General features: G+C 41.9%; 1 protein-coding gene across 1 annotated transcript; it reads left to right on the plus strand.

Moving 5' to 3' along the window:
• Positions 1 to 293: 293 nt before the first annotated feature.
• On the plus strand, positions 294 to 9,199 carry LOC146649334 (multifunctional protein CAD-like; the record flags this gene model as incomplete). The annotated part of the gene is made up of 14 exons (XM_085387576.1): positions 294 to 365; positions 1,324 to 1,557; positions 1,649 to 1,870; positions 1,964 to 2,152; positions 2,683 to 2,807; positions 3,426 to 3,559; positions 3,934 to 4,046; positions 4,965 to 5,132; positions 5,239 to 5,421; positions 6,161 to 6,265; positions 6,706 to 7,757; positions 8,058 to 8,111; positions 8,213 to 8,561; positions 8,661 to 9,199. Coding segments are annotated over 11 exons (1,746 nt in total), but the record flags the coding sequence as incomplete, so codon positions are not given.
• Between the last annotated feature and the right edge of the window lie 4,929 nt (positions 9,200 to 14,128).

Below are 14,128 nucleotides of genomic sequence, written 5' to 3' on the forward strand. Positions count from 1 at the left end.
TCCACGATGTGTCACATGAGCAATATTAGGCCTGAGGATGTTATTCAAATGAATTATAGATTGTGCTGAAAAACGGTAACGTTCACACAGAAAATCATCAGGAAATGATAAAATGTCCAAACGCGCTCTAATCACTCTCTCCCGGCGGAAAGCAGGTTAGCTTCACAGAGTGTGTCATCATAGTGACTCACTCAGGATTAATCTAAACTCGCTTTGTGAAACCGAAAAGCCAGAGTTTTCGTTAACTCAGGGTATACTTACTCAGAGTTTGCACTAAACCGGCTTCCTGAAATAGGGCCCAGACCTCCAAAGATCTGGCTGACAAAGTCTACTTTCTGCCGATTACAGCAGAGTACGTCACTCAGGTATGGATTCTCTCTGTTGCAACTCTGTGACTGATGAAAGAAGAGAAACTGTGGACACAGTGAAATTTGTAGGTCAACTGTTTTTTGTTTGTTTGTTTTTTCGGATCAGTCAGTATTGACCCCAGATTGTGTTTGTCTTAAAGACTGAGGGGTCTCACATAATCACAGCCCACCACAGAACACAGAGCAGTTCTGCACAGGTGTGTTTGTAGCTTTGGTGACTGTTGAAGGTAGTTCAGTCTTCTTTTGTGTCTGTATTGTAGGATTTGGGGCAGTGGGTTCTAGGACAACCTTTATTTTTATTTCTTTACTGTGGATAAGATACACTTTTACGTGGTCCATCACTTTGTTTGGTTGAACACTTGAATGCAGCACTAGCAAAGCAAAGGCAAAACATGAGCTTTGTGTTACAGCCCTTAAATCCGCGGCTCCATTGGAAGTCATCATGTAAGATAAAGGTTGGTGCTGGTGGACTAAAGAGAGCTCGTTGCTCCACTCTGGTTTTTATATAGATGCAATATAGTGACAACAGCCAGTAATTAATTAGTAAGAGAGGAAAAATAAGAGTGCGGATTAATAATGATAATGAAAAGAAACAAGTTTGAGGACAAATATTCCCTCAGATTTTTACCTTCTTTGCCCAGGTTTATTTAATGTAGTTTGTTATTATTTTTATTTTTAAATTTCAGTGTTCATAATACATTTCTGTAAAAATGTGCTGGCTCAAAGATATAAAAATCCCCGCTCAGCTTTCTACCTGCATCCATCATACGGCAGTATAGAGTGGAAACGAAGAGGCTAAAAAAAAAAAAAAAGATGACTTAAGCTGCTTTTAGTTCAGTTGCAGACTTCCAAATGTCTTGGATGGGATGAAATTCCCAGTGTGAAATCCACAGAGCTGTTTGTCTCATTTTCATGTGTTGTGAGTGCTTCGTGTCATTACATCTTGTTGTTACAGGTGATAAAAAATGAGCGCCCGGACGGCGTCCTGCTGACTTTTGGAGGTCAGACTGCACTGAACTGCGGTGTAGAGCTGACCAAGCAGGGCGTTCTGGAGAAATATAAAGTGCAGGTTCTGGGAACTCCTGTTTCCTCCATTGAGATGACCGAAGACAGGAAAATCTTTGTGGAGAAAATGGAAGAGATCAATGAGCATGTAGCTCCCAGTGAAGCAGCTCTGTCGGTGGAACAGGTGAGGAGACGTGTTCGCTTATAAATTAATAGCTTCTGGATTGTTTTTTGCCCCAGTGAAGTCTAAATTTATCTGATTAACTCTGCTGTAGGCGGTGGCGGCTGCTGAGCGTCTTGGCTACCCCGTCTTGGTTCGTTCAGCGTTCGCTCTCGGAGGCCTCTGCTCCGGTTTTGCCAACAACAGAGAGGAGCTGACCTCTCTGGTAACGGCAGCATTCGCTCACACCTCTCAGGTGCTGGTGGACAAATCCCTGAAAGGCTGGAAGGAGATTGAGTACGAGGTGGTCCGGGATGCCTATGACAACTGTGTGACTGTGAGTAAAAGGAGACCAGAGAACAAACAGCTTATACTCTCTAAAAAAAAAACTGAGGGCGATTTAAAGTGGCTGTTGTTTCCTCTTGTTTAGGTGTGTAATATGGAGAACATCGACCCACTGGGTATCCACACTGGGGAATCCGTTGTAGTGGCTCCCAGTCAGACGCTTAATGACCGCGAGTACAACATGCTGAGAAACACGGCCATTAAAGTCATCAGACATCTCGGCATCGTGGGAGAGTGTAACATCCAGTACGCTCTTAACCCCGAATCTGAACAGGTAAGCATATATGTGAAGACCTGGGTGATGAAAAGCACAAATAGGACTGTGTTCACCTATAAAGTGGATCTGTTTTGCATTTCCTTATTTTAAAGCCAGTGACATGCTGTAATGAATAGTACAGAAAGTGTAGGTATATTGAAATAAGCATGGGTGGTAACATGACTTTAAGTATATACAGTTTATATGGCTATAGGATGTACAGAGTGTGCGGCTGGATCTGCAGATAATGTAACAGCCAGGTATGTCAACGGCTTACATTTACTGTTTTGGCTCCAAACCAAGGTTGTAAAAAGTCTTTGCTATGTAAATTCTAGTTCAATAAGTTTTAAAAGAAAATTGTTTTAGGTATCAATGTGACCAAGTTCATTTCATACAAACCAGGAATAGATTTGTATGAATAGGCTTTATGTATCAGAACAGGCCTTTAAACAGGTCTTGTGTGCATGGGGAGCTGGTATTCCTGCTCCTGGTCTAATTCCCGTAATGTGTGTGATTGAATTGTATCTTCTATGTATAATGTGTTGCAGTACTACATCATTGAGGTGAATGCCCGCCTGTCACGGAGCTCTGCTCTGGCCAGTAAAGCGACTGGTTATCCTTTGGCCTACGTAGCAGCTAAACTTGGTCTGGGGATCCCGCTGCCACAGCTCAAGTACGTCTCTCAGCTTAAGAACGGCGGATAATGATCTAACAGGGGCATCGCTGCTTTTAAAGAATGATGACATCCAACAAAGACGTTCCAGTATTCTGCTAAACTGAACATTTTTTAAAAGTGGGGTTTAAAGTATTCAAGCTTAAAATCAATTTTTCTATATTAAACGACCAAAAAACAATTGTGATGCATAGATGCCTGTAAAGTAAGGCAGCACAGACTCGCTGCCTTCACTGCATGTGGACCTGTTGTGCTTACCCTGAATAGTCACCCCCACAGTGTCACACCGACCCAGGAAACATGTAGCTAGTCAATCATTACACTTAAAGACATCTGATCATTGAAATTCAATCATTTTTTTTAGTATAAACGTTTTCACAATTTTTCATCAGCAAAGAAATTTGGAAATGTTGGTGACAAGATGATATTCATCACCTGCACAGCTGGCAGTTTGGTTAATTTGAAGTTATTGTTTTGACAAAACTGCTTTGAGCAGTTGCAGCATAAGCATTGTAGTTTTTTTTATTTTTTGGCATAAATGTCTTAACTGTAAAGCGCCTTTAAATTAAGTGATTCACCCATGAAAAATATTTGCACTGCGTCTGTATTTTTGTCCAGAAACTCAGTGACAAACTCGACAACGGCAAACTTTGAGCCGAGTTTGGATTACTGTGTGGTGAAGGTGCCTCGCTGGGATCTCAGCAAGTTCCTCAGGGTTTCCACCAAGATAGGCAGCTCCATGAAGAGTGTTGGTAAGAGGCAAAAGCGAGCTTGGAACAAAAATATGTTGTAACAAATTGTAAATAGGTAGTAGATTTAGTACTGTTAGTATTCCAGAACATTTTAAAAATACTTAGTTTGGTCTCAGTAAAGCTAACAATAAATTCAGATGGTCATCTTTTGCACCTACTATGTTTTTTTTCTTTCTTTTTTTATTCTTATTTATTTATTTTTTCTGCACTGCTATCACAGCAGATTTCTCCATGAGGGCATTAAAGTTTTACTCTACTGCTTTATTTCACAGTTTGATTATAAAGTTAACCTTTACCAGTGCGAGCAGAGAAGCCAGTAAGTCAGGTGCTTATTATGGATATTGTGCTCAGTGCTTGAACCTTTTCTTCAACAGGGGAGGTGATGGCTATTGGTCGTAGCTTTGAGGAAGCCTTCCAGAAAGCTCTGAGGATGGTGGATGAGAACTGTGTTGGCTTTGACCACACCATCAAGCCTGTCTCTGAAAAGGTAACCTCCCATAGCTGAAGTCCAGGTTAAATGGTTGTACTGGTTAAAAAATGCCTTGCTGCTGCACGACCTGTTCACTGCAGTGTCAGCAAATACTTTATCTCAGGTTGAAAGATTTTTAACCATTTTCAGCCAACCATGCAATGATATGATGATTCATATTTGGTCAGAACACAACATTGGTGCTTTTGCTATGCAATGCCATCGGCTTTTAAGGATGAGTGATGGTGCTGCACATTAAAGCATGTTGATCTGTTTTACTACACCTCTATTAGGATGGTGACCCTATAAATGATTGTGATAAGGACATTTTAAAAGGTCAAAACTGTATTGTTCTGTCTTAACGGGACCAGTAGATGGTGCCAGATCTCCCCTGAGCTATCTACTACTGTAATGCTTCCTGCTTCTGGGTTTTTTGAGGAATGTTTCATTGCATGCTGTTAATCATGTTCTGCTACTATGTGTGTGGCTGATTTATTTTTATTTATTTATTTATTTTGAGAAAATAAGCCCAAATGTCTGAGCTGATGCTCATGGCTGGCAAATAACTAGCAGCACTTTACTTCACAGTTAGTATGTTGTGCTCCCTCTGCTTACCAGGAGACTCCTACAGATAAGCGTATCTTTGTGCTGGCGGCAGCATTCAAAGCTGGCTACACTGTGGAAAAGCTGTATGAGCTGACCAAAATCGACCGCTGGTTCCTGCACATTAGGGTATTATCAGCATGAAATGTTATTTTAGATAAAGTGCTTTTAAAGAATCCAAACTAAGGTTTGTCCTCTATCACTAAATCCACGTTTCCCTCTAACAGCACAGAGCTGGCCGTCAGAAAGCTGCATCACGATTGGTCCATCCTGCCAGTGGTGAAGCAGATTGACACAGTGGCGGCTGAATGACCGCTGTGTTTTTTCTCTCAGGATGACCAGCTCAAAGTGATCGAGTGCAACGTCCGAGTTTCTCGCTCGTTCCCCTTTGTGTCCAAGACACTGGGAGTGGACTTGGTGGCTCTGGCTACCCAGTACATTATCGGGGAGGACGTGGAGCCAGTGGGCCTGATGAAAGGGAAAGGGATTGTGGGAGTCAAGGTAAGTAGTGTGAAAGCAATCATAAATATTTCCCTTCATGTTAAATCACTTTTGTCTTCTCATCTGACTGAGCATCACGGATTGCTTTCAACCAAATGTCCTCCAGGTCCCTCAGTTTTCTTTCTCTCGGCTGGCCGGAGCTGATGTGGTGCTCGGGGTGGAGATGACCAGCACTGGAGAAGTAGCTTGTTTTGGGGAGAACCAGTACGAGGCTTACCTCAAAGCCATGCTCTCCACAGGCTTCAAGATCCCCAAGAAGAACATCCTGCTCTCCATCGGCAGCTATAAGGTACTTAAAGGTTTCGACTGACAGAAACACAACAGATAGGGATCCAGATGTGAACAGTGAGTTCAGCTCACAAGTGATGCAGCTGGAAGTACGAATGATGCATTTTAGTGGCACATTAAAGTCTAGTCACAACTGTGGGTTATGTTTGGCAGATGTTTTTGTGGCTGATCAGTCACATGGGAATAAACAACAGATTTTATGCATCTGCTACTTTTCTAACGAGAAAAGCAACAAACCTTGATTATTTGTTTTTGCAGCAGCTGTTGATGATTCCACCAACAGCTGATAACTGTAAATATTATCACCATGAGACCAGATGTAGTTAAACTCGATCAAAACCATCTCAGCAACACAAATGGAATAAAAATCATCGAACCACATTTTTTTCTGCGGCGTTGAAATATTATGATCTGTTTGCCTGAATATAGAAAATATAAAAACTAGATTAAGGGGTGACCGTGGTTCAGGGAAGTCTAAAGATATGAATGCTGGGTTAAAAAAACAGCAAATGGAACTGTATGAAAAGGCCATCGATGTCAGATAAGATGAGCTGAAATTGAAACTGTCTGTCTACCACAATAGATTTAAGAAGTTTAAAAGTGATCTGATTTTAAGGAGCATCTGCAGAGTGTTCCGGTTGTGTGAAGCATAGTAAACGAAATAGATTTTTCCAGCTTTCAGCACTGATGTTATGATTTTATGGTTTATCCAAACTATTTGCATTGACTTGTGTTTGCAGAACAAGAGTGAGCTGCTGCCCACCGTGCAGGCCCTGGAGTCTTTGGGATATGACCTGTATGCCAGCATGGGCACGGCTGACTTCTACACAGAGCATGGAGTCAAGGTAATTCTTTTAACACAGGCTTCATTTTTTGGAGTAACAAACTTTATTTAAATCAAAATCGACTTATTTTGCAGTGGCACATCTGTGAGTGACTCATGAATATGGTCGTGTTTATGTGTATTTGTTTTTAAATGCTTTAATCCTGGTAACCTTTACATCTTTATCATTCCTCTTGAATTGCACATTAAACCAAAGATTCCAGATGAGCAGCACTTATACATGGATACAATGTAACTGTAAAAAATGTTTTATTTTGCTAGAGCTTTTGAAAAACAGCAGAAATTTATTTCGAAATGTCATTGCTCATAGTTGTGGCGTTCACTTAAGTACTTTAATAACACTCTATTTTAAGTATTAATCTATGACAGGATGAAATCAGGATAGAAACTTTAAGACTCTTTAAGATATTGTCTTTAAGTTTGTTTTGTCTCCTTGTACAGGTGACTGCAATCGATTGGCCGTTTGAGGAGTACGATAGCGATGAATGTGCCACCAAAGAGAAGCAGCGCAGCATCATGAACTACCTGGAGGAGAACCACTTCGACCTTGTCATTAACCTCTCCATGAGGAACAGCGGAGGTCGAAGGCTCTCCTCCTTTGTCACCAAAGGCTACAGGAGACAAGCTATGCAGACAAACTAGTACAAAGATACCGGGTGAAGTATTTTGGTTTTTGATTGAATCACAGGTCTCCGGACCGTGCTCTCTCGGGCTCCGTGCTTATGTGTTTAAAAATCTCTTAAACCATATTAAAATTGTTTAGTTAAACTTGTGCTTTTGTAACGTTCAGTATGGCCGGAAATACAGGCTGCATGCCTTGGGGCAAAACTTTATTTCGATTTATATGCATTTGTAGATTTAGAATAAAACTCATACTCAGAAAAAAACTCTCGCGATCCCCGCAGCCCCCTTAACCTAATCCTTAGAAACATAAGCAGGGAAAACTCCTTAAAAACTCCTCCGCGATTTCCCCAAAAACCCTAGAATAACTTGTTAGCTACCCTCTATTCCCAAAAGCCTTATAATCCAAAACAGGGGGAAAACTCCTTAGTCTTTTTTCTTCAAAAACTTCCCTCTTACTAGCAACCTCTAAAATTCAACGCACAGTCTAAGTTCTACCTCGCTCTTAATCGCCGACCCTTCCAGAGCAGAGCACAATTTTTTCCTCCTTGTTCGTTCCCCGCTCTGCTCCTAAATGCGCTGCTTACATCGTTTGAAAATTTTCCGCCAGAGACCAACTCCCCCTCACTTCGCCCCCTGCCAATCACATAACAAATCGCACAGCTCCCTTCGCACCCCGGTTAGCCAATCGGCTCCAGGTCTGATTTTATGATCTCCCGCTGAGGTTAAGACTGCCGTCGAGCTCCCAGAAGACCTCTGACTTCAGACATATCAACAACTGGCGCCGCTCAGACTGCTTGCGAGCTCGCAACAGCCACGAAACCAGGGATCAACAACAACTGCCTTCGCGTGCCCTATGTGCATATCACTCGGTAAGTGTTAATCTTCCCCCTCTAACTACATTTTCGCATTTTCCTTTTTACCATTCTCTCAAAAGCTTTTTCATCTTCAAAAGCCATGCAAAATAGCTTCTGTAACACTTGGAATACACTTTTTAAAAATATAAATAAGCTCGCCTCTAACACTCAGAGCTAAAAAGTGCGTTTGTACACTAAACTTTAGCAGCGATCATGTCCTCATCAGGTACCTCATTTTTCTCACTCTTGTTCATATAATGTTTATATTTTACTGTTTTTCCCCGTTTGTAAATACTCGTTGTTATTTCTTTTCAGACTCTGAGATAAGCGAGCTCAACTCCTCTCTTTTTGGTTCTCTCGATCGAGTTGGTAGGTTTGGTTTGGTTCATTCTTGTTCTCCCTCTTAACAGCTAATTGTACAAGAAAAACAAAACATTTACCCTCTTTTTCATTTTTATCAAACTTTCTAGATATCTCAGACTTGGACAGCTTTATTTTTTTCGAGTTCGCCGAATTCTTCTCCACCAGTGCTTGAGCGATCCACAGGCAAGAACATCCGTCTCTCCACACACGACAGACAGCATCTGCTCTCTATGCTAGATCGCCCCGCTTCATCCGGCCCCAGTTCCATCCCCGTCGGAGCTTGTTCTCTCCCGCGACCCTCTGGGAAAAACTTGCGCCTGTCCGCCGGGGCCAGGCAAGACTCGCTCTCCGATCTCACTCCGGATGCTCCGGCCAATCGGAGCCCCAGAAACGCTTCTTCTTCTCCGCCATCAGACACACGAAATGCACCGCGCCTGCCTTTGAGACCCAATCACGGTCAGTCTCTCTAGGGTCTCGCTTTTTCTCATTTTATAAAAACTATCCCTTTTCTATTTAACTTTACTAACTGTTTGTATCTTACCCTCAAATTCTCAGGGCATCTCAGAAGGAGGAATAGCAGGACCGGTAGGATCGCAAGGACAACGAGGACAACGAGGACAAGGCGAACACGCACACGAAGGCAGCTCGCTTCAATCGCTCTTCGCGCGGTATCTCTGTTCGCTGAATTAGTTCAGCTCATCTTATAAAAAGTTTGTGTTTTTTTTTTCATTTTGTTTTTTCAAACAAACTGTCTTTTGTGGTTTTTTGTTCTTTTAATATATTCCTGTTAAGCAATAATAATAAAAAATGGATAACCAGGAACAAGATATTACAGACCCATTTCTTGCTTTAGAAACAGCGTTAGCTAGGTTAAATGAAAATACACAGCTCAGGAGGGCGAAGCTGGAGCTGCCCGCACCAGGTACTTCTGCACCAAACAATCCATTTTCTATAAATTATCAAAAAGTCTGCTCTTCTCAAGTAAATCAATCTCCAGTTGGTTTTAACCCTTGTATGGTGTTCGGGTCTGTGAGACCCGTTTTCAGTTTTTTTTTGAAAAGAAAAATTAAACAATTTATTTTTTCAACCTGAAATTCATTGGCTTTGGCTTATTTTCTGTGAAGAACATAAACTAATTTTCAATGACCTCATACTGTACCTCCCCCCACACATTTACATTACATACAAGGTGTTCGGGTCCACTGGACCCAGGTCTAATAAAAGTGTTGAAAGTGTAGGTCCTGTGTTCCCACACTCTGTCTTCCTCCTTTCTGGTGCTGCTGATAGTGTTTTCTTCCCCTCCTGCTCCCGCACAAAGTTGCAACATTGTTGAAAATTCAACTATCAACACCGTCTGCTCTTACATTCCCACACATTTTACCCTCTTTCTTGAGGGATCCAAATTTTATTTTCTCATACCCTGTCCCACCTGCAAATTAGGGGCATAATACTATAAATAAGACTTTGCCAGTGTGGTTCCTTATCACAACTGATCAAGATGGCAAAAGATTATCTGCTGCGAGGGCCATCCAATTGATTTTGGAAGAGAGAGGGGCTTCTGATGATGATGTTGACAAAGAGGTTTCAGAATATTTCACATTTCTGAAAATTCAGAGTCTGACAGTGACTTTGAAGAAGAGGATGAGGTTGAGCACCATTTAGTAACAAAACGAAGACGAGTACTCCATCTGCAGCCAGCTCAGGACCAGAACAAGCCCACCAGACAGCAAGTGAAGAAATATGGATGTCAATAACTGGTGAAATTGAATGGTCTTCTTGCCCAAGAAATGAGCCACCCTGCAGAGCTGTTACTGTGATAAGCCAGGGCCAACGGCTGACAGTTACTCATGTGCAGGACATCAAGTCTTCATTTGAGCTTTTCATCCCAGATTCCATCCAGAAAATTATTCTGGATTGCAGTAATCTAGAAGGAAAGTGTGTTTTTGGAGAGAGGTGGAAGGAGATGGACCAAATTCCTCCAAGAACCCCAAAGGCCTACTTTGGGGTTCTTATCCTTGCAGGAGTTTTCAGGTCCGAAGGGGAATCCACAGAATCCTGTGGGATGCAGAAACCGGCAAGAACCTTTCCGTGCATCAATGTCTCTGGAAAACTTCCACAAAATTTCCAGGATTATCCGTTTTGATAACCGAGATGACAGACCAGCTCGACGGCAGAGAGACAAGCTAGCTGCCATCAGGACAGTGTGGGATAAGTGTATGCACCACCTCCCCCTGTTTTACAACCCTGGGCCTAATGTCACCATTGATGAGCAGCTGATCCCATTTAGTTGTGAAACATATTGCTTCACGTGTAAATGTGTTGTGTCTTTCCACTCACTCCACTTGATTATAACTGATTTATTTTTTAATAACATTTTATAAAAACAAACAAACAAACGAGAAGCACATTAATTCATAAATGTGATCTAACAAAGGGAAAGGGAAAAAATTAACCATCTTTGCTGTTCATATGGCTTGTAATTGGGATGAAGTAAACATCTGTTGAGTAATTTAACATAAAATTGTTTGATAGTGTTAATTTGGAAAGCCAAAACTCTAGCGGGTCCACCAGACCCATGAACACTGGCTGAGTAACAAAAATATGAACACCACACAAGGGTTAAATCTGTTGGACCCATAAACAATATTCAAAAATTGTCTTTCCATTAAATGCAAATTCTTTTTTTTTCAACAGCTTGAACTATGTTATTTTAAAATTGACAGTAGAGCAGAAGTCACTGCATCATTTCATCATCAACACGAACCTGAAAAAAGCTGTCTGATATATAGATAAAATAATAACAAACAAACAAACATACAGATATCACTAAACAAAACACCTTATCTTGGTTTTCTAGGTGTTGCTGATGGTGACATAGGAAACTTCAGGATCCACCTAAACAATGAAGAGAAAAATGGTAAAAATGGTAAATGGCCTGCATTTGTATAGCGCTTTTCTAGTCCATAGGACCCCAAAGCGCTTTACACTACATTCAGTCATTCACCCATTCACACACACATTCACACACTGGCGATAGCAAGCTACATTGTAGCCACAGCTGCCCTGGGGCGCACTGACAGAGGCGCGCCCCATGCTGACTCCTCAGTAATATCCATCCACTTATCCTTTTCAGTGTCGCGGGGGGTGCTGGAGCCTATCCCAGCTGTCATAAGGCGAGAGGCGGGGTACCGCTGTGTCGTTGTCAAAGAATGACAAAGAAAGAATCTAGTTGTCGTCCTGCAGAGGCAGCCCTCTCCGCCCATCCCAACCTTGCAGAAAAAGCTGGCAAATCTTGCGCCATCTAGGCCCTCCTCTGTTTTTAGCCAGCGCTCGTCTAGAACTCTGAGTAACTCACTGCAAATTTTTTCACATTTTGCCCTGTATGACAACTCTATAAATAAAAAAAAATTGCATTCACAGAATTGCTCAGTGTCAGCACCAAACCACCCACCACCCAATGAAATTCCCAGCCAGCAGGGTTAGATTTGTGCAAATTATAAACCTTTATTTTCCCGATCCCTGCCCCGCCTTCAGTCCCCTGTTGTGCTTCAGATGATCAACAGGAAGTGTTCAGAGTGCTGTCAGCCTTACGTTGGTGTCTGAGGAAAGAGCGGTGACAACTGGAGGTTCAGATGGGTTGCACAGATTCACACGAGACCCACTACAATCTGGTAAACAGGTATTGCAGTCAGGCACCACTGAACAGCAGGGTAATGTGTGCAGGCATAAGATGCCAGAACAACAGGGATTTCTATCTTTTGTGCCAGGCTTAGAATCAGTCATTTAGAGATGCTGCTGTGTTGAATTTAACCCAGTTAACCCCCAGATGTGGTGAGGCAAAGACACTGAAAGAAATCTCCATCCCGGATCATCCGTGGATCGGGTTTCCTCCTGAGGCGTGAGCACCGATAAGCAGAGTTTTGTATCAGATTCAAAATTATTCAAAGTAACAATCAGGTATGCCGTTCAGCTGGGTTAGTTACGACGTCGGGAGCAGCTGGGAGAACAAAACGACACAGAGACTGCACGGGTTGCTTTCCCAAAATCAACTCAAAGTTTATTCTTTTATGCAGGGTTTTTATAGGCAGAAGGGTTCGTGTGTTTTCAAGTTACAACCATATAAGGAAGTTCCCCCTAGCTCTGAAAGGGGCCTTCTATAATCTCAATATATCTTTGACAGGTCCATTAAACACTAGACAGTTAGAATCCTTTAGGGATATAAGTTTACACATGGTAGAATACTGCATGTAGTCATTTACACTAGGAAATGTTTAACCATATATACCTAAAGGCACATAATCAATTGTATGTGAGCTTTAGCAGGCTGTAAGCCTGAGGTGCACTGAGGAATGCACTTTGTCCTATTATACCACGGCAGGATCAACGCAGCCATGTCTGTTCCAGTTTAAGTGCCTTCTTTACATATAGATGAACTGTTGGGTTTTCCAAACCAGCAGGCCAAAGGAAGTGCCCGTGGGGTCACAGAAAGAGGAAATGAAGTTTAAACAAAAGGCATTGCAGAAACAGGGTCCTTTGTATAATATCATCAAAAACAATATCCTGTAAATGCTAACCGTAGTGCTAAAATTCACAACAGTTACGATACTAACTCTGGGCTGTTAACGCGTGATCTTAATTTGATATTCGTAGTGAAGAATGTTTTCAGTACAATGTTTTACAAGACATTTATTCATCTGTGCTTGTATTCAAGTTTACAGCAAATCATCTGAGAAATGCCTTTGAACTGGTGCCTGTTTCTGGGCTTTTCTTTTGACACAAACTGCTCACAAAGAAGGACGAATGCTTTAGGGAACAAAAGCTTTGGAATGTATTCTGCAAGTACAGGTCAAACGTAATAGCCTCATTGTTTTATAGCAATGCTGAATTAACTTATGTCACTGCAGGACAGTGCAGCCAGTGGGGCTAATTGTTATAGTCACTGTGCACGACAAGAAAGCATTTGACATGGTGAACTGCTGCCACGGTTTTAGAGAGACGTCTGTTTGTAATTAGAAGTAGTTGTTCTGTTTAATTTGGGGTTTTTCTCCTTTGCTTCTGCGTAGAAGACGACCAATCTGCACATCGAGAAGCTGTCCTGTCTTCAGCTAGGAGTCCTTCTCCAGCTGCTGCACATGCTAACAGGCAAAACATCAGGGAGTAATACAAGCTTTTAATGCTTATGTGAACCACAGGCGTGCTTATAATGTGTCAACCTGCAGTGAGACTGTAAAAGCAAAATCTTTCTTGATTTAATTTTCATTGCACAAATAATAACAGATTCAGGAATGTATTCAAGGAAGAGACTGGCAAAGAAAGAGTGGGATAGTCAGGGAGCTGAAGGAAGGAGTACTAAAAGGCTAGGTGCACAGCAAAGAGAGAGGTGTCACTGGCACAGGAAAAGGCTTGTAGTGAGTTGTATGTGAGGCTGGACACTAAGGAGAAAATGATTTTTAATGAATGGCAAGGCACATAAATTGTCCTGGAAGAGAGTAACCAAGTATAGAGATGGAAATGTGCTAATGTGAAGAATGTGTGTTGAGAAGAGAGAAGGAGTACTTTGGATGAAAATTGAATTAGAGAAGGAAGTGAGGCAACTCTGAAGAGGATGGAGACGGGAGGCATAGAGAGGGTAGGAGTGAAGGCTATGATAAGGTGCGAAGAGAGTAACTGTGGTGCTGGATTTGTGGATGTAGTGAAGGTGGACATGCAGGGGGTTGGTGTGACTGAGGAGGATGCTAGAAATAGAGAGATGGAGGCGGATGATCCACTGTAGCGACCTCTAAAGGGAGCAGCCGAAAGAAGAAGAAGCACAAATAATTCTAATCATGCTTTTCTTTTATTCTCAGTACTAAGCTATGTAAAGGAAGTCAAGGTTGTTTCCTCCTACAATCACTTTGTAGATGGTTTAGACTTGTTTAGATTGGTGCTCTGTCTCCCTTTATCCAAACTAAAACTGTGATGGGGTTTTTTTTATCTTCACTAAACACTTTTTTGCTTTGTGTTTATTATTGTGCTACTGCAAG

Source organism: Rhamphochromis longiceps, linkage group LG17, assembly GCF_057381845.1.
Source record: "Rhamphochromis longiceps isolate RC_006_pf linkage group LG17, R_longiceps_female_GT1.1, whole genome shotgun sequence".
Taxonomy (NCBI): domain Eukaryota; kingdom Metazoa; phylum Chordata; class Actinopteri; order Cichliformes; family Cichlidae; genus Rhamphochromis; species Rhamphochromis longiceps.